At 58.7% G+C, this 21342-nt stretch overlaps 1 protein-coding gene across 9 annotated transcripts; it reads left to right on the plus strand.

Annotated features, from left to right (window-relative positions):
• Positions 1-1686: 1686 nt before the first annotated feature.
• FTCD (formimidoyltransferase cyclodeaminase) lies at positions 1687-20532 on the plus strand. 9 transcript variants are annotated; one of them, XM_082392495.1, is made up of 16 exons: positions 1699-1820; positions 2472-2655; positions 3303-3431; positions 4216-4304; positions 4383-4562; positions 5578-5715; positions 5813-5944; positions 11195-11256; positions 11610-11679; positions 11836-11997; positions 15366-15409; positions 15612-15750; positions 16368-16463; positions 17550-17783; positions 19931-20047; positions 20216-20532. In XM_082392495.1, exons 1-14 carry the CDS (start codon positions 1767-1769, stop codon positions 17634-17636), a joined length of 1566 nt encoding a protein of 521 aa, XP_082248621.1. In that variant the 5' UTR covers positions 1699-1766; the 3' UTR covers positions 17637-17783; positions 19931-20047; positions 20216-20532. The 9 variants fall into 9 exon arrangements, with proteins under 9 accessions (XP_082248624.1, XP_082248623.1, XP_082248622.1 ...); XM_082392490.1 differs by having other exon boundaries at positions 1700-1820; positions 11610-11739; XM_082392491.1 differs by having other exon boundaries at positions 1700-1820; positions 11610-11739; positions 19931-20028.
• Positions 20533-21342: the final 810 nt, after the last annotated feature.

Raw genomic sequence — 21342 nt, forward strand, 5'->3', positions numbered from 1 at the left:
CTAGCCCCTGACTTTCCTGAAGCCTGGAGAGGGCAGGTGGCCCCCTGGGGCTCTGCAGTCAGGACACCTTCCTGGTTCTTTCTCTGCTGTAGGTATGAGGATGAAGGTGCTAGGGCGCCCTGTCCCTTGGTTGTCACAGCCTTGTGTGTCCCAGATGCACTGGCCCCTGTCTCAGTCAGCTCAGGTGCTGTAACAAATACCACCGACAGGGCGGCTTAAACAATAGAAATTTATCATCTCACAATTCTGTAGGCTGAAATCTGCGATCCAGGTGCCACAGGGCTGGTTCCTCCTGGAGCCTCTCCCCTGGGCATGTGGACAGCCGTCTCCTCCCTGTGTCCTCACGTGGTCATCACTCTCTGTGGGCGTCTGTGTCCTAATCTCATAAGGATGCCAGTCCTGTGGGATCAGGCCCACTCTAGTGACCTCATTTTAACCTCATTATTTTTGCAAAGGCCCTGTCTCCAGGCACGGTCACGCTGGGGATTAGGGCTTCGACATATAAATTTGGGGGGGGGGGTCACAATTGAGCCCATAACAGACCTCATCCCTCCCAGCCGCCAGACACTACCCTGGCTGAGACTCCCCACCACCTGGGGGCCCTCTGCATCATGCAGGGCCATCTGGTGGGCACTTTGGGCCCCCACCCCTGGGCCTGCGGGCTCTTTCGGGTGGGACCTGGCGTCGGGGCCTGAGTTTGGAGAGCTGCCCTGGTTGAGCCCTCGCAAAGGACCAGGTGCTGCCGGGGTGCCCACGTCCCCTCCTGGGACCCGGGGGGCAGGACGGCCATCACCCACGTCCACCCACAGTCAGCCCGGGGAGCCACAGCTGGACAGGACGGGCCTGCCCCTGGCCTCCAGGGTCTCTGGGCTCACCCAGCCCTTCTGCCTCTCCCAGTCCCCGTGAGCAGCTGCTGGAGGGGTGGGCTTCCCAAGGACCAGACAGCTGCTGGCCCGAGAGATCTGGGCATCCCCTCTCCTGGCCCCGTGGTGACTGCGAGGGGTGAAACAGCTGCAGACGCTGACTCCACAAAGGCCGCGTGGGGTGCCCGCTTCCGGGAGGCCCATGGATGGGTGCAGTCTGCTCTTGGGGGGCAGGGGTCTGTGGGGGTCCGTGTGCTGCCAGGATGACCATGTGATCCATGGGCCTTTGCAGAATGGAAACACTGCCCTGTTCAAAAATCACGAAGGACTTCAAGACGGCGTTGACTCGAGCTGGCTCTCTGGGCTCAGGGCCCTGTGCTGCTGACCTGGGGTGCGTCGCCCTTGTGGGGCCCCTCCGGCAGCGACACGCACCTGCACGCACTCACCCCCTGCCCCGCCTCCTGCCCGACCAGGTGCGCTGACCTCTGCTGAGAGCCAGGGCCAGTGCTGGGGCCTCACAGCCGGTCCCTCTCATCCCCCTGCAGCCCTGAGGCTTGGCTGTTCTGCCAAGAGACAAAAGGCGTGGAGGGTCACCAGGGGACCCTGGACCCAGCTGGGCCTCAAGCCTGGGCTGACCTGAGGCCGCAGCCTGCTGAGGACTTTCCCCCGAGGGTCCAGGTCACAGGCACTTCCTTCGGCGGAGCCCACGCCCACGTGGGTGGAGGCCTCAGTCCTCCCCCTCCGCTGGCAGCCTCTCGGGGTCCTGGCTCTGCCCCTCCCCCATCTACTCAGTTAATAAGAAGCCTGGCCCCGGGGTGGGGCGCCACCCGAGGGCATAAAGGCCCCGCTGGCCTCCTTCCCACCTCTGCTGGTGAGAGGAGCGTCTGGAGCAGGGCCTGGACCATGTCCCAGCTGGTAGAATGTGTCCCCAACTTCTCGGAGGGGAAGAACCAGGAGGTGAGGCACCTGGGGCGGTGGGGGGCAGTGTAGGGGGCTCAGGGCAAGGAGAACGCGGCTCAGTGTGGGGTTTGGGGATTATCCTCTCTGGAAAGGGTGAGGAAGGGGGCAGCAGGCGGGCAGGCAGGTCCTGGTCCAGGTCTGGGCCTGGGGTCTGGGCGGGTCACTTGGCCTCTTGTGTGAAAACAGGGCCCCTGAAGCCCGACCCCCAGGGCCATTTCAGGGTCCCCCGGGGGTAACCCGTCTCCCTTCCCCACCTTGTGAGGCGGGCGCCGCTCTCATCCCCACGTGACCTGCAGGAAACTGAGGCACAGAGAGCTGGGCAGGCCTTCCTGCTGCCTCGGAAGGTTCCGGGCCCTTCACGCTCCCCCTCCCCCCACCCCAGACACAAGTGGCTTGGGGGCCGGGGCTCTGACCCTCTGTAACCTTGGCCTGTGGGTCACCTTCTCGGGGCCCTGAGAGCCCCTGTGCCCAGGTTCTGCTTCCTGCCTCGGTTTCTTCCGGAGGGTGCTGCCCGGGTGCCTGCCCCCCTATGCCCAGGTCCTCGCCCCGCGTCATGTCTGAATGGGGGCAGGGCGGGCACGGCCCCTGCAGCTCCCGCTCCCTCTTCCGCGTGGGGAGATCGAGGCGCAGGCCTGGCTTTGTCCCCAGGTGATCGACGCCATCTCCCGAGCGGTGGTGCAGACCCCGGGCTGCGTGCTGCTGGACGTGGACGCTGGCCCCTCCACCAACCGCACCGTCTACACCTTCGTGGGGCGCCCCGAGGACGTGGTGGAGGGGGCCCTCAACGCCGCCCGGGCCGCCCACCGGCTCATCGACATGGGCAGGCACAGAGGTGAGGGCCCGAGTGCGTGCGGCCGGCCTCGCCCGCAGGACTCGCCAAGGGCATGGGGCCATGGGGCTGGCTGGATGCTCCTTGGACCCTGTCCACGTTTCAGGGGGCCCTAGAGTGGCTGGCAGAGAGGTGATCGCGCTCTGTGCAGGCCCTGGGCGGGGGTGGGGGACACAGCCCGATCTGTCAACAGCCCACAAGCCAAACACATTCTTTGGGCTGCAGGGTCAAAGATCGGTGGACACACGGGGAGCTGGTCAAAAGGGCAGGGTCTCTGGACGCCCACAGCGGGGGAGGGAATTCACACGAGATCCCAACTGGTGAAGAGAGATGGAGGCTTATCTCAGAGGAACCGCCTGGGGAGAGGGGGGCGCGCGGGCCGCCATCTGACCCGCAGCGGGACTCGGGTTTTGAGAAGGAACCTCTGTAAGGCAGCCGGGTGAAGGTGCCCCTCCCTGAGGGCTCGGAGCTATCCTCTCGGCTCTTAGGGGAGGGAGGGGTTTACCCATGAGATGCCGCAGAAATCAGGGGCTGCTTCTCCCGGGGCCCTGTGGTCAGTGCGGGTGTGCGTGTGCGGGGGGCCGGAGGGCAGGGTCCGCCCCGAGCTCTGCACCTGGGCCTCCGCTTCCTCAGCCCCCATCTCTGTGCAGGGGAGCACCCTCGGATGGGCGCCCTGGACGTGTGCCCCTTCATCCCAGTGCGGGGCGTCACCATGGACGAATGCGTGCTCTGTGCTCAGGCCTTTGGCCAGCGGCTGGCAGAGGAGCTGGGTGTGCCAGGTGCGTGCCTGGGGAAGGGGGGCCTATCCCAGGGGCTCCCCCAGCCGGCCCCTCCTCACTTTACTTCAGTTCCCATCAGCAGCAACAGCAGCCATCCCTTGAGGTTCTCTGCTCTTGCATCCTTAAAAATGCATTTTAAGAAAAAAACCCCAAAACACTACCATGCAGGTTTTTGACAGGCAGGAATGTCCTGCTTCTCCTGCAATGGGACAAACCACAGGGACAGGGTCCCAGCTGTCAGGGAGGCAGTGGGACCGAGTAGCCGCTCTCTAAAGGACTTGAGCAGGATGGATGGGGAGCCCTAAACAGTCTCTTTGGGGAATTAACCAAATCAAGGAAAAGCCCAGCACAGGGCAGCTGGCGGACCTGTGAGCCCGGGCACGGGTCCAGCCCCCTGCGATGTGGCTGATGGACGGGCTGGGGGACGGGTGTCACCTGCCCTGTGCAGGTGTCAGAGCTGGTGGTGAGTTTTGTTTTCTCTCCTCCTCGTTCCTTAATTTGCGGGTGTGTTGATCGTTCAACGAAAATGCACTTTGGAGAGAAACACGAATATCCTTCCAGCCCCTCTTGAGGGCGGGCAATGGCTTTTTTCTGGGGCATCTGTGCAGGGGCAGCGGGGGTGGGCAGAGGAGGGGTCCTGGCCCATACAGAGTGCCCATCAGCGACCACCCACACCCATCTGACGGGGCTCAGAGACGGGTCGCTGCCAGCAAGACGGAGCTGCGGGAATGGGGGTCCCGCAGCGCCCGCCGGCCGAGGGCCTGACCGGCCAGGCCCCTTGCAGTGTACCTGTACGGCGAGGCAGCACGGACGGCCAGCCGCCAGTCTCTGCCGGCCATCCGGGCCGGGGAGTACGAGGCCCTGCCTGAGAAGGTGCGGTGTCCCCTACCAGGGGGCGGGCTGGGGGTGGGCCCTCCTCCCCCCTTCCCTCACCCACTGGTCTCCCCCCAGCTCAAGCAGGCTGAGTGGGCGCCCGACTTCGGCCCCAGCTCCTTCGTCCCCAGCTGGGGGGCCACTGTCACGGGGGCGCGGAAGTTCCTCATCGCGTTCAACGTCAACCTGCTCAGCACCAGGGAGCAGGCGCACCGCATCGCCCTCGACCTGCGGGAGCAGGGCCGCGGCAAGGACCGGGTGAGGGCACCCCGGGGTGCCGCCGGAGAGGGCCAAGGCTATGCACCGCGTGTGGACCTGCTGAGCAGCCCACCTCGGTGTCCACGCCACGTGGGACCGGCAGGGTCGGGGTTCCAGGGTTTGAAGTTGGGGAGCAGGTCTTTAAGGACATTTTCCATGGAAGCTGCAGGGCTGCAGCTGTGGTTAAAATACTGCATCATTTCCACACTGATAGGAAAACAGCCGCTTCTGCACCCCAGGTACCCCTAGGTGCCCCCATGTACCTCCAGATGCCTCAGGTACTTCCAGGTACCCCCAGGTGCCCTGATCCACCAAGTCGGCCATCATAGCTGTCACCTAGTGTGAGCATCGCTCCTGCAGAAAGTTCGAGTTGGACACAGACACAGAGACACCCGGTGGAGGAGGCCCTGCCCACCTGTCAGGCCCCACTCCCAGAGACCTGGGCCTACCAGGCAGCTGAGGGCCTGGGAGCCCAGCTTCCGTGCCGAACACTCAGGTGTCTGCAAGCACAATACAAAAACACAGCCACTCCCCAATCCTTCTCTGTGCTCTGCTGAAGTCAAGAGTCTACCTAACCCCGAAAGGTAGACTGAGTCGCCCCAGGGAGTGAGGGCCAGGAGCTGGCCTCTGGGGCAAGGGGTGGAAGGGGTGGGAGGCAGGGCCCCGCGCCCAGGACAGGGCTGTGGGCGGGGATGCCCGGGCCGCAGGGCCTGGTCTGAGCGTGTGGCTTGTGCGGGGCGGGCACCGCGGCACTGACCCCTTGGGGCCTTGGTTTCCCGTGGTGGGCGGGCCCTTTCCCGGCTCCGATGGGAACGGGACAGTGAGGCGCAGACCCGCCTGAGGCCGGCTGCCCGGCCGCACCGCACAGTCTTCAGGCCACGGCCCCCCTCGTCCGGGTGTCTGGGGTGGGAGGGAGCCCTCGGGCTGGCTGGGGGATGCAGGGGCAAGGGGCTGTCAGTGCGGGGCGCGGGAGAGGCTGGGCCGGGCCGGGCTGGGCAAGCCTTGTCCTCGACAGCCAGGACGCCTGAGAAAGGTGCAGGGCATCGGCTGGTACCTGGATGAGAAGAACCTGGCTCAGGTGTCTATGAACCTCCTGGACTTTGAGGTCACAGGGCTGCACACGGTCTACGAGGAGACCTGCAGAGAAGCCCAGGTGAGCAGGGTGGGTCCCCTCGGTGGGTCCCCTCCCCCCGTTCTCAAGCCCAGCCCCCTGGGCGCTGACTCCCCCCTCCGACCTCTGACCTCTGCAGGGGCTGAGCCTCCCGGTGGTGGGCTCGCAGCTGGTGGGCCTGGTGCCTCTGAAGGCCCTGCTGGACGTGGCCGCCTTCTACTGCGAGAAGGAGAACCTCTTCGTCCTGGAGGAGGGGCAGCGGCTCCGGCTGGTGGGTGGGGCTAGAGGGGGTGTGTCAGGGAGAGGGAGCAGGTCGGGGGCTCCGGGCACCTGCACCCCAGGCCTGGGGCACTGTCTGCGGGCCCAGGCCTCCTCCTCCTCCTTCTTTGTTTTATTGTCTGTGCCTGGAAGTTGAGATCACACTGTTTTCACTTGGGGGACACTGTTGAGGTTTTCTCTGTGACCTAAAATGTGTTCAGTCTTGTGAAACTTCAGCGGAGAGGACGGGCCTGGTGCCGGTCCTGGAGCCGCATCCTGCGGATGGAAAGACCTGCCCCTCGTCCGCTCCCTGCCTGTTGGGATTTGGGTGCGTGAATCTAGTGTCCATGGGTTATTCACAAAGTTGTTCCTTTGGTCCCAGGTCCTACCGCCTGCTCTGGGTGTGGCCGTCCTTCTCAGTCCTGTTGCTCTGGCCTCTGAGTCATTTTGTCTTGAGGGCGTTTCTTACAATGAACGCGTGATTGGATTTCTCTGAAAGTTTTTTTAAAATTTATATTTATTTATTTATTTATTTATTTTTGGATGCATTGGGTCTTCGTTGCTGCGCACGGGCTTTCTCTAGTTGTGTCGAGCGGGGGCTACTCTTCGTTGCGGTGCGTGGGCTTCTCATTGCGGTGGCTTCAGTAGTTGTGGCTCAGGGGCTCTAGAGTACAGGCTCAGTAGCTGTGGCGCACGGGCTTAGTTGCTCCGCAGCATGTGGGATCTTTCCGGACCAGGGCTCGAACCCGTGTCCCCTGCATCGGCAGGCAGATTCTTCACCACTGTGCCACCAGGGAAGCCCTTTCTGAAAGCTTTTGTCTTTTGGTAGTTGGGTTTATCCTTTTGTATCTGCTAATTTAGCAGGTATGTCTGGACTTACTTTTGGCCTAGTTTTAGGCATGAGAGTGTGTGGTTTCCTTTGGGCTGTATGGAGGAGTCTATTTTTAGGAATTCTGGTAATTACCCTATAATAATATATTTATCTCTATTTTTTGATTAATTAATTTAAAAACTTTATCCAAATGTATCAGTTTGACTTAATTTTTGTCAATACAGGCACCTTGGAGATAGCATAGCTTTGGTTCTAGGCCACTGCAATAAAGCGAATATCACAATAAAGCAACTCACGATTTTTTTGGTTTACTAGTGTGTATAAAAGTTATGTTTACACTAGACTGTAGGCTATTAAGTGTGCAATACTATTATGTCTAAAAAAGCTGTGTACATACTTACTTTAAAAGTACTTTATTGCTAAAAAATGCTAACCATCATCTGAGCTTACAGAGAGTCGTGATCTTTGTGGAGGATTTGAAATACTGCAAGAATTACCAAAATGTGACACAGAGACACAAAGTGAGCAAATGCTGTTGGAAAAATGGTGCCAATAGACTTGCTTGAAGCAGGGTTGCCACAAACCTTCAATTTGTCAAAAACGTACTATCTGTGAAGTGCGGTAGAGGGAGGTCTGCCTTTTGCTGGCTGGCAGAAACCAACAGAACTTATACTCAATTGTGTAGCTTTGAAGAAATAATCATCTGAAAGCATAATATACACTTTAAGAAAATAATCTACATTCCCGTAACATTAGACACAGAAAATGAATGAGAAAGTAACTACACAGCATTTACTGCTGTCTTTTCTTCCTTCTCTATTTCCTCATTTTTTGGACTTGTGCTCTTTTTTAGGGAGCTGGTTATTTTGGTGCTTAAATATTTTTTCAGTTGTTTAAATTATGGTAAAATAGACATGACATAAAATTTGTCATCTTAACCATTTTTAAGTGTACTGGCCACTGGTGTATGTGTATAAAGTTGTGCAGCTGTCACCAGTGTCCAGGATGGGGTTTCCTATTTCTGCAAAAGACGTTGTCAGGACGTGTCGGGGCTCACACTGACTCCGCAGGCCACTTTGGGCGGTGGTGCTGTCTTACAGCACCGTCCTTCCAGCCCTGGACGTGGGCTGTGTTCCCCTTCACCTGTCTTTGCCTTCTTTCATCATGTTTTGTAGTTTTCATTGTAGTCTTTCACCTCCTTGGTTAAGTTAATTAATTCCTAAGTATTTTATGCTATTGAAAACAGAATTGTTTTTGTAATTTCTTTTTCGGATTGTTCACTGTTAGCGTTTAGAAATGCACTGACCTTTGTGTGTTGACTTTGTATCCTGCTACCTTGCTGAATTCACTTATTAGTTCTAGGTGTTTAACTTTTTAAGTTTAAATAATGTATTTAATCCTTTAGCGCTTTATCAGTGTTAGACAATGTCTGTTGACTCTTGGTGAAGAGAGACAAAAAAATTAATGCACTTGTGTGAGTGGTCATCTCTGTTCCAGATTTAAATTGCTTTGTTGTTATTTTTACATTGTCAGCTGTATAACATTTACCTTCTGTAACCATATCCACACATATTAAATATCCACAGATATTTAATCTTGGTTCTATACACGAGTGAGGTCACTATGCATCTCTGTCCTTTCCCATCTGTCTGGCTGGATTTCACAAACAAGCAGAGTTTTAAAGAAAGGCTCATAGGGGCTTTATTCTGTGGGTTCTGGCATGTTTGGGAATGTCTTTCTGTGACTTTATGCTTGCAAGACAGTAGGACAACCAAAACCTCAAGTCACATGTCTTTTCCTGAGAATGTTGCAAACACATCTTTACCACCTTTTGGAATAAGTGTCCCCGTGGGGAGGTCTAAGGGCATCTAGTTATCTCCCCACCCCTGGTGACCGGTTCTTTCTCCTGGATGCTTGAAGAATTCCATCTTTATCCTTGAAATTCAATGACTCTGCCATAAGAGTCTTGCTGTGGATTATTCTGCATCATTTTTTTCTCTGGAACAGGGTTTCTTGTGATTCACAGGTTCATTCTTGTTTAGCTTCAGGAATATTTTCTTCTACTGTATTTTTGATCCAGTTTTTGGTCCTTTCACTTTACCGACACCCGTTACACCGCGGTAGCATTTTCTTCCACATATTCTGTCTTTTTTGTACTTTCTTTCCCCCGTATTCACTGTGGTTTTCTCAGGCTTCACTTCGCAATCACTGATGCAGTTTATGGCTGGGTCTATTCTCTTTCTAGCGGTTACAAAGTTTTGTGTAACTTTTAATTTTGATGTAATTTCCTACTCACAGAAGAGGTGCAAGAACAGTACCAGGAACTCTTTTATACTCTCCAGATTCACCTATTGTTGCATTTTGCCCCATCCGCTGTATCACTCTTTTTCTGTATTCCACGCATAATCATATTTTTTCCTGGACCATTTTAAAGTAGACTGAAGACACTGTGCCCTTTACCCCTTGTTTATTCAGGGTGTAATTCTTAAGATCAAGGAAGTTCTCTTACCCATCACAGTGCAATGATCAAAACCAGGAAATCCAGCACGGTACAATCTGGTATCTAATCTGCAGACCGTAGTCAAATCGCATCAGTGTCCCCCCTCTCCATGGTCTGCCCCAGACCAGCAGTGGGTTCGGGTGGCTTGTCTTTTATGGCCTTTAATCTGGATCAGGTCCCCAGTTCTCCCCGTCTTTCCTTGACCGTGACGGGCTGTGGAGCACCGGCTGGTGGCTTTGTGAAGCGCCGCTCGCTGGGTGCTGGTCTGACCTGTCTCAGCGCTGGGTGTACGTGTGCGTTTCTGGCAGAAGCAGCTCAGATGTGACGGAGTATCCCCCTCAGGGCGTTACCTGGGTCCTCTGGTCAAGCTGGTATCCCCGACCCAGGGTTATCACTGCAATGTTTCTGTTTTCCTTTTGTTGTTAATAAGAACTCCCTGGGGAGGTAGTTTAAGAATGTGTAAATGACCTGTTCCTCTTAAAATTCCAGCCACAAGTATTAGGAGCATGGAGAGTTTTCTAACTTCATCCTTTTTCTGTAAGAAGCTTTCACCTCTCCCACATTTATTTATTCCTTATTAATGTGTTTGACGCTGTCTACTGTCTTTTAAAACATATTATTTTATATTTTTTAACTGAAAGTTCTGAGGTCTGCAGTCTTTGCAGGTCTGATTCTGCAAACTGTGTGTCTGCGGATTCTCGTGGTGATGCTTCTTCCTGTGCTTGGTGATGTTTGGTTGTGACTGCCTGTTCTTTAGAGTTTCGTCTGCGGTAATTCTTGGTCACCTGGTTTAGTTTGTGTTTGCCTCTGTTAGATGCTTGGACCACTTTAGATGAGCCCTTTGCTTAGAGCTTTGGAGCCACACAGGAAGACAATTCTGTGTGAACGGTGGCCCACCTCCCCGTCAGGTTAGAATTCCCAGGAAAGATTTTTTCTGTGCTTCACCAAACGGAAGGCCGAGACTGGGAAGTATCCCAATATTTCCTGTGATGGGCGGTTTTCCCAAATTCATCCCTGGAGATGTCCTCTTTCAAGGGTCTCCCGTCTGACCCAGCTCTTGAGGGCTCGAGACCTCCCCTGCTCGTGAGAGGTCTCAGATGTCTCCAGGGTGGACCCAGCTTCTGGGAGAGGAGGTCTTTCCGGGCATTTCTGGTCGCTTCTGGCTGTGAATGGCTTCCTTTACGTTCTGCCGGCTTTGCTGGGAGCTGAATTCCACTCTGACAGTCCTGTTCCTCATTCTGAGGTTTTCTGCGGCAGACGGGCCGCTTGCTGGCTCTACCGCCAGCTCTCGGGCGCTCTCTGGCTCATTTCCGCGTCCTCAGGGAGACCTCATGACCGTCCCCTGGGACCTGCTGCTTCGTTTCCTCAAGCTGCACTTGTCACTTTCTATTTTGTGTGGAACGTGTCACCTGTGTGGCTCAGAGGGGCTGGGACTGTGCTGACGGCATCGAGCAACATAAAGTGTCCTGAGTGTTTTTTGGTGGAAAGAATTCTACTCCGAAATGGGGATATTTCCCACTTGATTTTGAATTCGGGTAAAATTCACTTTTCCTCACATGTCAAGTCTCACATTTGGGCAGATCAGGTAGCTCCCGGCGTTTAAGAACCAGAGAGACCCTGACACCCGAGGAGCTGGACTCCTGTCCAAAGAGGCAGTTTTCTTGGCCCCTTTCCAGCGCAGGATCTTGTGCAGGCAGGATGGGGTCACCACGGGCCTTGGTCTCGCTGCAGCAGCACGGTGGGTGGGTGGTGTGTCCGGAGGCCAGGCAGGGCGCCTGCTCTGGGCGAGGCCTTCAGTCGGCAGGGCTGCTGGCGGGCATGGGGTGCGGCAGCTGTGCCCCTGCAGGCTCCCGACCAGGGCAGGGCGCCCCGCGGGCGGCAGGGGTGGGACCTGCGATCAAGGGGACTCCAGTCACCGGCCCCTCTTGCAGGTGGTGAACCGGCTGGGCCTGGACTCCCTGTCCCCCTTCAACCCCAAGGAGCGGATCATCGAGTGAGCAGCCCCCGCCCCCCGCCCCTGCGTGGAGGCCCCCTCAGTCCGCCAGAGCTCTGCTCCGTCACCAGGCGTGGGGCTGGGAGCTTGCTGGGGGGCCCAGTGGGGCCGCGACAAGGTGCCACTCTGTCCTCACGCAGCTCCTGGCTGGTCACAGCCCCTCCCCGGGGCAGCCACTCTGCATATCGGGCCCACATCCCTGCCCCCACCCACTGGTGCGAGTCAGGGGCTCCCGGCCTGGCCAGCCCCACGCTTGCGGCCTGGCTGCAACGGCCCGGGGCCCTGTCCGCCCCCTCCTTGTCCCCGCCCCTGCACGACGCCGACCCTCACTCCCAGCTGCCCCATCCCTGCAGGTACCTGGTCCCCGAGGCTGGCCCAGAGCAGAGCCTGGTCGACCAGCCCCTGCGCACCTTCGTCCGTGAGGTGGGCGCCCGCTCGGCAGCCCCAGGGGGCGGTTCCGTGGCCGCAGCCAGTGCAGCCATGGTGAGTGGGGCCGGGGCGAGGATGCGGGGCGGACGGCCGGGGTTGGGGGCGTCGCCCGGCCTGGGGCCGGTCCCACGCACAGGGCGCTCTCCCCAGGGCGCCGCGCTCGCCTCCATGGCCGGCCTGATGACCTACGGGCGGCGCCAGTTCGAACACCTGGACGCGACCCTGCGGCGCCTGATTCCCCCCTTCCACGCGGCCTGGGCTGAGCTGACGGCGATGGTGGACGCCGACGCCCGGGCCTTCGAGGCCTACCTGGTGAGCGTGCAGGCAGGCCTCCACCACCAGCCCCGCAGAGGCAGCCCCGAGGGAGGGAGAGTGGGGTCGGTGGACGGTACGGGGTCCGGAGGAGAGACAAGTGGGTCAGGGTCACAGGGGGAGGGGGAGGGGCTGCCACGAGCACAGGTGTCTGTAGACGCCGGGGGCTGGAGGGAGGAGACAGTGGTCTGGCCCCTCTTGGGCCCCCCTCCCCTGCTCGTGCAGGGCCAAGCCCGGCGGGTGTGGTGCAGGCGTGACTGCAGGTCGGGGTCTCTGCAGGCTGGGGGAGGGCCGAGAAGGGCACCTGTTCTGAGGGTGAGCCAGGCTCAGCGTCCCCCTGCCCACGTCCCTGAGTCCCGCTGATGGGCGACACCCAGACCTGCAGATGCCGGAGGAAAAGCAAGGTCCCCAAGGAAGAGCTCCCATCCCGGGAAGGGCGGGAACAGGAATCTTCACAGAAGAAACGCTGAGGGTCATGGTCTCGGAGATCAGAGAAGACGTTCAGCCACGAGACACAAAGGGCCCCCGGGGAGCCGGGCACCTTCAGCAGCACAGGATGTGGGCGGCTGCCTCCAGGGAGTGCCCATCCAGGGGGCAGCGGAGGAGGGACGTCCATCAGACCGGGCGGGGGATGGGGAACTTGCAGGAAGGTCAAGAAGCCCCAGGCGTGTCTGAGGGCAGATCCAGCAGAGAGGACCCGGGAGGGGCGGGAGTGAGGGCGCTCGGACCCCACGGGGGTAGGAAGACACGCCTGGGAAGGAATGAGCTCCCAGCAGACAGCAGGCATCCAGAGCCGCCTCGGGGGTGGGGGTGGGGACGGGGCAGGAGGACCTGGGCCAGGCGACCTCGGGAGGCGACCTCGGGGGCTGCTGGGCTGGGCGCCCTGACGTGAGTGCCGCATCTGCACGGGGACAGTCTAGGATGTCGCATTGAGGGAGGAGGTGACCCTGTGACAGAAGCTGGGTCCCTGGGGGCGGGGTACAGAGACTGATCACCTTTCCCCTATGCGCTTTTACGTTTTAATTTCGTTTATTTGCTTTTTAAAATAGGTGAAAGCCTCAGGGGTTCAGAGTTCACAGGGGCAGAGGGCAGCTGGTGAGCTGCCCCCCGTCCGCCCCGTCCCCCCGCCCAAGCAGGTGCAGCCCCAGTGCGTACGTCTCCCTGAGATGTTTGTGTGCATTCGGGCAGAACTGGGTTCCCCTTTCTCTTCCTTTCTTACACAAATGCTGGCAGGCAGATGTCCAGTTGCAGCGTGCGTCTTTCACCTGACGTCCTCCTGGAGCAGGGACACCCCCGGCTCAGTGGCCCGGGGTTCTGGGGACGCCTGGAGTGGAGGCCTTGGACCAGCCCCGTTGGGGATTCTGGCCAGGTCCAGTCGGCACCTGGGACAGGCTGTGTGGACAGCTGGCCTCCGTCGCTGGGCACTCGGTGGACGGGCTGTAGGAGCGACTCGGGGAAGGGCTTTCCCTCCAGGGTGGGTGTGTTCCCCACTTGAAGGGTGCTGCCCAGGGGCCCTGGCAGAGGTTGTGTGGATCGAGCCCTGGAGTGGTCCTCCCGCCGTTTACCCCGACGCCGCGGCCATTGGGCCTGGTTGTCACGTGCATCTCTTGTTGCTGCCCTGCTGCGAGAGTCTCATGTGGGTGGGGCAGGAGCATTTTCATACTTTTTGCAGCGGTTTTCTTTCCTTTTCAGGAACGTGAGGTGTCCTTTTCTTCTCTGTTTTGCTTAGTGCTGACTAGGACTTTTCATAAGCCAGGGAGTCTCAGCTTGTTTGACTTTCAACTTTGCTTGTACTGGTTTCTGACCATACGAGCCTTGTGTTTTTATGTCGTCGAATATTCAGTCTTTCTTTTGCTCTTTCCTTGGTGTTGTGTCCTAGTTTAAACGGCCTCCCCAGGCCAGAATTATTGAACTTCTCTCCGGGTACCTCTAGCCATCTGTGGTCTGAAGAACTTCAGATGCTGAGAGGGGCTCGAGTAGAAGCATCAGCGTGCATATAAATAATAATACATAATTAAAAACAAATATTAAAAATTCTGACCACTAGAGATTAGAAATAAGACAAGTATAAAACAACTGGAGGGGGGCAGTAGAAAAATGAAAATCTAATCAAAAGGCAGGAAAGAAAAAGAAAAATAGTCAGCAAAGAGGTGTGGTTTAGAGAAAACCTAAAATAAAATGGTTAGACTGAAGACACACCCGACCAACAATCACACACACACACATGCACACACACACACATGTGAGTGTGGTAGATACTGCACTGGTCTATGTCCCCACCGAGCAACAAGAAGACAGACTTTTGAACAGAAATAAGAAAACATCCTTATCTTCCACCGAATACATGAGCAATCTCTAGGCAGAGTCGGAAGCTAGCTGTGTACCTCCTTCCCCACCAAACAAACCTCACAGTGAATCAGAAAATAAATCAAACTGCGGTGGGCAGCCCTCCTCAGCCAGACACAGACGTGGCCACGTGAAAGTCAGACTTGACTAAAATCAGCAAAGTTCTGCCCAGTGGAGCCCCCCGTGCCCCCGCTCCCCGACCTGGGTCTGCAGCGGAGTCAGCAGGTTCCCGTGTTCGTGAGGAGTTGCTGTGGGTCCACGTGGAAAAGAGAAACGTGTCACCGGAGACAGGCGGCCAGAGGGGTGCCCGGGGAGGCTAGGGGACGTCAGGATGGTGACAGAACCCGGTTCAGGTCGGGTCAGGATGGTCACAGGATCTGGTTCTGGTCGGGTCAGGATGCTGATCGAATCTGGTTCAGGTCGGGTCCAGGGATCCTTTACGCTCGTGCAGGGTTGATGGACCAGCTGACTGTTAACAGCTTTTGGGCGGAGATTTGGCGAAACCTACAAAACCAGCAAGGCACGTTCCCCACCAGCTATGCCCTTGGACCTGGCACGTGGGCAGGCCTCGGGCGCCGGTGTGAGCGAGCGAGCCTGGACGGGTGCTCACAGCGCGGGGTGCGGGACCGGGGAGGCCTTCCTGGCAGCGGCGAGGAGAGCGACACACGGGGTGATGGCTCCTCAGAGGAGGCCTGGCTTGTGTGGCCCCTCGGGGATGCGGGGACACGGCCTGAACCATTACACCAGGACTTCGGGGGTTGTGCGGTTGCCTCGCCTGGAGGCTGGGAGGCCTGGGGCTGGAGAACCCGCTCCCCTCCACCCTCCTCTCCAGCCTCCAGCACTGACAACGTAGGGCCTTGCGCCGGGTCGCCTGCCCTCCTCTGTCGGGGGCCCAGGGCTCTAATCCATGGAACCGACCTCGGGGGTGGTGTGGGCCCTGCGCGAAGCCCCTCCCTCCCCCAGGCTCCCGTGTCCCCTCATCACAGCCAGTCAGCCGCACGTTTCTGTGTTTGCTCCGGCAGAAAGCAACGAAGATGCCCAAGAACACACCTGAGGACAAGGACAGGTGAGCGCAGTGGCGGCTGCGGACATCCGGGCGCCTCAGGAGGCCCGGGCGCCAGTCAGCCCCCCTCTGGGGTGTGTTGTGATTGAAGAACAGCTTCCCTGTGGTCCCCACCCTGGTTCCGTCTGCTCAGAGCGGAGCCATCAGGTGGGTCCAGCGGTGCCCGGGCGCCCTGGGCTCTAACCACTGACCCTCTTGCTTCCAGACGCGCGGCTGCCCTGCAGGAGGGGCTGAAGCGGGCGGTGGCCGTGCCCCTGGCGCTGGCGGAGATGGTGACGTCGCTGTGGCCGGCGCTGCAGGAGCTGGCCCTGTGCGTGAACCTGGGCTGCCGGTCGGACCTGCAGGTACGCGGCGGAGCCCCGCTGCAGGGGCGACGTGCGGAGGGTCACTGGGCATTACAGCTCTTCGCCAAGCCGGGCAGGCACAAGCGCTCACGGGGCGTTTCGGTCAGTCTCAGCCCGCAGGGCCGGCTCCGTCACCCATTAAGGTCTTGTTCAAGGTCGCGCGGCAGAGAGAAGCAGAAGCTCGAGTGTGTCTCCAGAGGCCACCCCTAACCGTCCCCCAGACCCCGTCCCTTCCCTCCTTCCCACCGCCCCTCTTCCAGAAAACCCAGGGGCTTGCAGACGTGCACAGGCCCCCCGTCCGCAGCCCGTGCGCGGAGGCCCGGGCACCAGGAACAGCAGGGCCGGCTCTGCGTGTCCGCAGCCCGTCCTGAGGGGAGGAGCCTTGTCTCCTCGGGCTGGTCGTCATCCGTCTCTGGAGGGGCCGGGCCGAGCTGCTCGTCTCTGTGGGGAGAGGGCCGGCCCTGCCACCGGGAGGGAGCCCTTGGGCTGGTCAGTTTGCCGTCTTCACGGCTGAGGCGTGAGGCCCCCAGGCCCCGTCCCTGGGCTGAGGAGTGGGCAGGGCGAGGCCCTGCTGCCCCCCTGGTACCGACGCCGGCCCTGCCCCTTGGCGGTTGCAGGTGGCAGTGAAGGCCCTGGAGACGGGGGTGTTTGGTGCGTATTTCAATGTGCTCATCAACCTGAAGGATGTCACCGATGACGCGTTTAAGGACCAGGTGGGCAGGGGTGCGGGCCGGGCCCACCGACGGGACTGGAGGTTGCCCTCGGGCCGTGGCTCCCAGAGGGTCCCTGAGGGCCTGGGCAGTGAGGGAGGTGGGGGTGTGGCGGAGAGTCCCCTGGGCTGGGGGCCCAGGGCACCTGGCCAGCAGGCCCTCGGGGAGGGAAGTGTCCATCAGACGAGAAGTTCCTCCAGCTCCTGCAGGTGGACGAGGCCTGGCCCGCAGAACGCAGGCGTCAGGGATGGCCGGGGCCGTCTTTCAGCGTCTCTGTGGAGGCAGGTGGCCTGGGGGCCTGCCGGTACCCCCTAGCTCCCTCCCAGGGGGCTCTGGCCAGGGCTGGGGTCTCTCCCAGGGGGGCTGGGCTATAGCACTGGCAGCACAGGGTCTCAAAGGACAGTCTCCAGCCTAAGCAATGACCCCACTTCAGCATCTGTGATAATTTCATTGTTACTGTTTATTGGAGGAAAATTCACGAAACACGCAGCTCACTGTGTTAGATGATGCAATTCAGTGGCGTTAGGCACACTTACGCGGTTGCGAGACCACCACCGCTATCAAGATCTGGACCATTCTCATCACTCCAAAGGATGCCCCACAGTCACCCCCATTCCCAGCCCCGGCCACTGCCCAAGTGTCTCTGTGATTTTGTGACAATCTTTAAAAAGTGATTTCGCGGCTCGGAATGGGAGCGGCACGGCCTTTTCGAGGGTCAGCACGTCCCCACCTGCCTCTCCAGCCGAGCTGGGCTTGGCCATCAGGGAAGGCCCTGTCCACCATGGGGGCATTGAGATAACGGACGGGCCGCTTGAGCTCTGGCCCTTAGGGCCTCAAGACACAGCCCTGCCCTTGGCAGTCATGGCTAAAGTGGGGAGACCGGGAGGGTGGGGGCTGGCTGGCCCCAAATCTCAGGAAAGACAGAGGGGCCCCTCCCGTCACCACCAAGAGACCCATGAGGAGCTGGGGGCCCCTAGGTCAGGGGCTTGGGGTCACCCAGAGTGGACAGCCCAGGGAGGTGGCGGGGAGGCGGGGCCAGTGGGGTTGGTGGCAGGCTCGGGGTGGTGACGGGGCCCCTGTGTCTGTCAGGTCCGTCAGCACATCTCCGGCCTCCTGCAGGAAGCCAAGACGCAGGTGGCACTGGTGCTGGACCAGCTGGAGGCCCGGCAGGAGTGACGGCCGGGCGGGGGACCTCACTGGACTCCGCTTCCCCCTGAGGCCACTCCAGACACATCCCATGGGGCCCAGAGAGGGGAGGGTGTGGGGGGCAGTTGTGTCTGGGGTTCGTGGTGTCACCTTCCGTCACCTGGAGCCTCCAGTAAAGTGAGGACACACCGGTGCCTGTGGGGTGCACGCAGGGGATCAGTGGGCGGGCTGGGGGAGGGCTGAGCCGAGCGGCTGGGACGGGGACCCCGTGAGGTGCCAGTGTGGGGAGGCAGCTTGGGGGAAATGGGGGCGCAGCCCAAGGTGACACAGGATCCCAGAGCACCTGGGGTCGTGGGGGAAAGAGCGCGTCACATGGAGGGATGAAGGCCGCGCTGCCTGATGGGCAGGGACCTGCCAAGGTGAGGGTGGCCAGGCCAGCTCCTCACAGGGCAGGAGACGGTGAGGAGCAGCAGAGGGCCGGGAGTCCCTGGGGAGGTGCTGGTGACGTGTGACCGGGTCCCGCGTCCTGGCGGGAGAGCTCGAAGCGCTGGACCTGGGCTCCGGGAGGGGGGTCCCGGGCACTGGGCACTGACTTCCCTCAGTGGAAGCTCGGGGGCCGAGGCCCGGTGGTGGGGGTCCCAGGAGGGTCCCTGAGGGCCTGGGCAGTGAGGGAGGTGGGGGTGTGGCGGAGAGCCCCCTGGGCTGGGGGCAATCGACCTGGTCCAGGGGCTGCCGAGCCGGTGATGCTGGAGGGAGGGCCGCGGGATCCTGGGGGGGTGGGAGGTGTGTGTGGGGCCCTGCGGGGATCGCAGGAGAGGCCCGAGCAGGCGGCCGTGTTGCCCCGGTAGGGCAGCATCCTTGAGGCTTGGAGCTGTAAGCGCGCGAGCGTCGGCGCTACTATAGGAGATCCAGGCGACACCAGGAGCTGCAGGAGGGCCCCAACCTGGTCTTTTAAAATAGGCAACGCGTCGCGTAGTTCAAACACCAGGGCTGAGCGGAGTCCCCACCACCTGGCCCCCGGCAGCCCTTTCGTAACCTCTTCAGGAAATCACTGAATTCCCTCTTTGCGCCCATTCAGTGTTTATGCGAACACAAACACATGTGAGTATATACCCTTCATTCTTCCTTGACTGCGTTAGGAGAGCAGATCAAATGCAGACTTTTGTTCCTAGTTAACACGCTAGCCTGGAGGCCATAGCCCGGAGCCCTTTCACATCAGCGTTTATTTTAGAGACTACTACTTAATACTTACTTTATTCACTCGTCCTTTCCCCGTATTTCCTTCACCATTTCATTGTGAAATAGAAGATACATTCAGGAAGGTGCATGTCCTGATCGGCCCTCTCCCCGTCACAGACTCCTTCTCACCCTGACCCCTGACCCCAACGGCCCTGCTCCACGGTGACCGCACTCTGGTTTCCTGTAGGCCGTCCGGCACAAGTGCACACTTCCCACACAAAGGCTCAGTTTTCCCTGTGGGCTGACATTTGGGTAAACGGGGTCGTGTGTGCCCTCGGCATCTGCTGTGTCTCTCCACCTTGCGTGCATCTTGCACAAGGCTTACAGGGTGGGGGGACTGCTGAGTCCCGGGGTGTCACCCTCCCGAGCAGCTGCACCACTGCACTCAATCCCCCCTTGTCCCTGTGGCAGAGTTCGGAGGAGCCCCAGTTCTCACCACTGACGGTGGAGTGTGTCCCCAGCTCTCAGATGCTGGGATGGGGGCTGAGGGGGTGAGCACGGTGCCCACCGGGCCAGAGGAGACTCCCTGTTTCTCACCTGTTGCCTGTCTGGGAACCCCTGACCTCCACCTGAGGACGGATTTCCCCAGGTGGCCACTGCCATTGGCCTGAGCCTCCCCACTGACCCACAGCCCCTCGGCGAGAGTCGGGCCTGAGGCAGCCCCAGGGGTCTTAAGCAGAGCTGCCCTGGCTGATTCAGGAATGAAATAAATTTCAACTGTCCCATCCATGAGATGTCGTGGCTGGTTGTTATGTAGCAGCAGCTGACAGATACACTTCCCAACTGAGTATATTGTCAAGCTTTGGGGGTTTTGCCTTGAGAGGTGGAAGATGGGTGTCAGTATGGTTTAATTATCTTTTGTTGTATCTGAGGTTGACTGTCTCTTCATATCATTAATGATGGATTTCCTTTTCTGTAGTCAGTTCATGTGCGTAGCCTGTTTTTCTATTGGGCACTAGACTGGCCCTAAATATCCACCAGCCTCCAGCTCCTTCCTGGGGGGCGTCCTCGGCTGCATTTGATCTGCTCTCTTTATGTAGTGAAGGAAGAATGAAGAATATATGTTCACGTGTTTGTGTTTGTAGCCTCCTGCCTCCAGGAAGTTCCCGTTAAAAATAATTTGGAAAAGTCATCACACTCTGAAATTCCTTCCAGACAGGCTGTGCACACGGAAAAACAAAAAGTATGAACGTACTTGCTAGGTAACCATACAAGATATTAAGAGAAAATGATTTGGGGAGTATATCCTCCTTGAGCAAGGCAGAGAACCCAAATGTTTTACAGGGAAGTCTTACTATCTGAAAATTTAAAAACTTGTTTTGTGGGCTTCCCTGGTGGCTCAGTAGTTAAGAATCTGCCTGCCAATACAGGGTCCACGGGTTTGAGCCCTGGTCCGGGAAGATCCCACATGCCGCAGAGCAACTAAGCCCGTGCGCCACAACTACTGAGCCTGTGCGCCAGAGCCCGCGAGCCACAGCTACTGAGCCTGCGTGCCCCAACTACTGAAGCCCGTGCGCCTAGAGACCGTGCTCTGCAACAAGAGAAGCCACTGCAATGAGAAGCCCACGCAGCGCAACAAAGAGTAGCCCCCACTCGCCGCAACTAGAGAAAGCCTGCGCGCAGCAATGAGACCCAACACAGCCAAAAATAAATAAATAAAATAAATTTATTTAAAAAACCCCCAAAACCCCCCCAAAACTTGTTTTGGTAAAAGACATCATATCCCAAAGTAAATGTCAAGAACCTATTGGAAGGAAAAAACCCAACATAGATAACAGGTAGAGTTAGTATGACCAATAGAAAAGCTCCTACAAATTAAACTGACAAGGACAATGTCTGAGCAGGTGTGCGGTGGGTGTGCTTGTCTGCGTGTGCAAGCCGGTGTGCGTGTATCTGTGCAAATGCAAGGACAGCTCCAGGAAAGTCCTCAAGGGGTGAACTCTGGAAAGGGCGTGAGCTTGGGGTGCAGGGTCTCCCTTACCTCTACCGTATTCTCCCAGTGGAGTGTGGGCGCAGGCCAGAGGCTCTCGTAGGGGCCCGGTCTACACGTGGAGCAGCGGGGGTGGGGGGCTGTCCTGGGGAGGGGACCCGCAGGCCCGTATGGGGAGGGACGGAGTTCCTTCCAAGGGGCTTAGGGGAAGAACTGCAAGTGGGTTTAAAATCCACCCCCCAGATGGCGCATCGAGGGTCCAGGCTGCCCAGGAGGCACCGCGGCTCCTTCACGACTCCCTTCATCCGCTCTTTCTTGCTTGTATCTGAGGCAGTTGTAATTGCTCGTGGTCGTTATTTTTGGTGGAAGTCACAGCGTCCCTGAGCAGGAGGCCCTCCTCGTGATCCGGGAGCTCGTCCGCTGCGCGGGCCCCCCTCCACCCCAGCCCACTGGTCCTGGCTCTCCGCGTCTCTGCCAGGTCCCTCCTCTGCTGCCTTTGAGGGGTTGGAAGGCGAGGCGCCTGGGGTCTCGCCATGTGTGTGTGTGTGTGTTTGTGTGTGTGTGTGT

The sequence above is a fragment of the Balaenoptera borealis genome, assembly GCF_965194805.1.
Source record: "Balaenoptera borealis genome assembly, chromosome: 5".
Lineage (NCBI taxonomy): Eukaryota > Metazoa > Chordata > Mammalia > Artiodactyla > Balaenopteridae > Balaenoptera > Balaenoptera borealis.

Coding starts and splice junctions, on each gene's coding strand:
- FTCD (XM_082392490.1), top strand. CDS start 1,767: ATGTCCCAGCTGGTAGAATGTGTCCCCAACTTCTCGGAGGGGAAGAAC. Junction 5,716..5,812: donor AGACCTGCAGAGAAGCCCAG/GTGAGCAGGGTG, acceptor TGACCTCTGCAG/GGGCTGAGCCTCCCGGTGGT. Junction 16,464..17,549: donor ATGACGCGTTTAAGGACCAG/GTGGGCAGGGGT, acceptor TGTGTCTGTCAG/GTCCGTCAGCACATCTCCGG.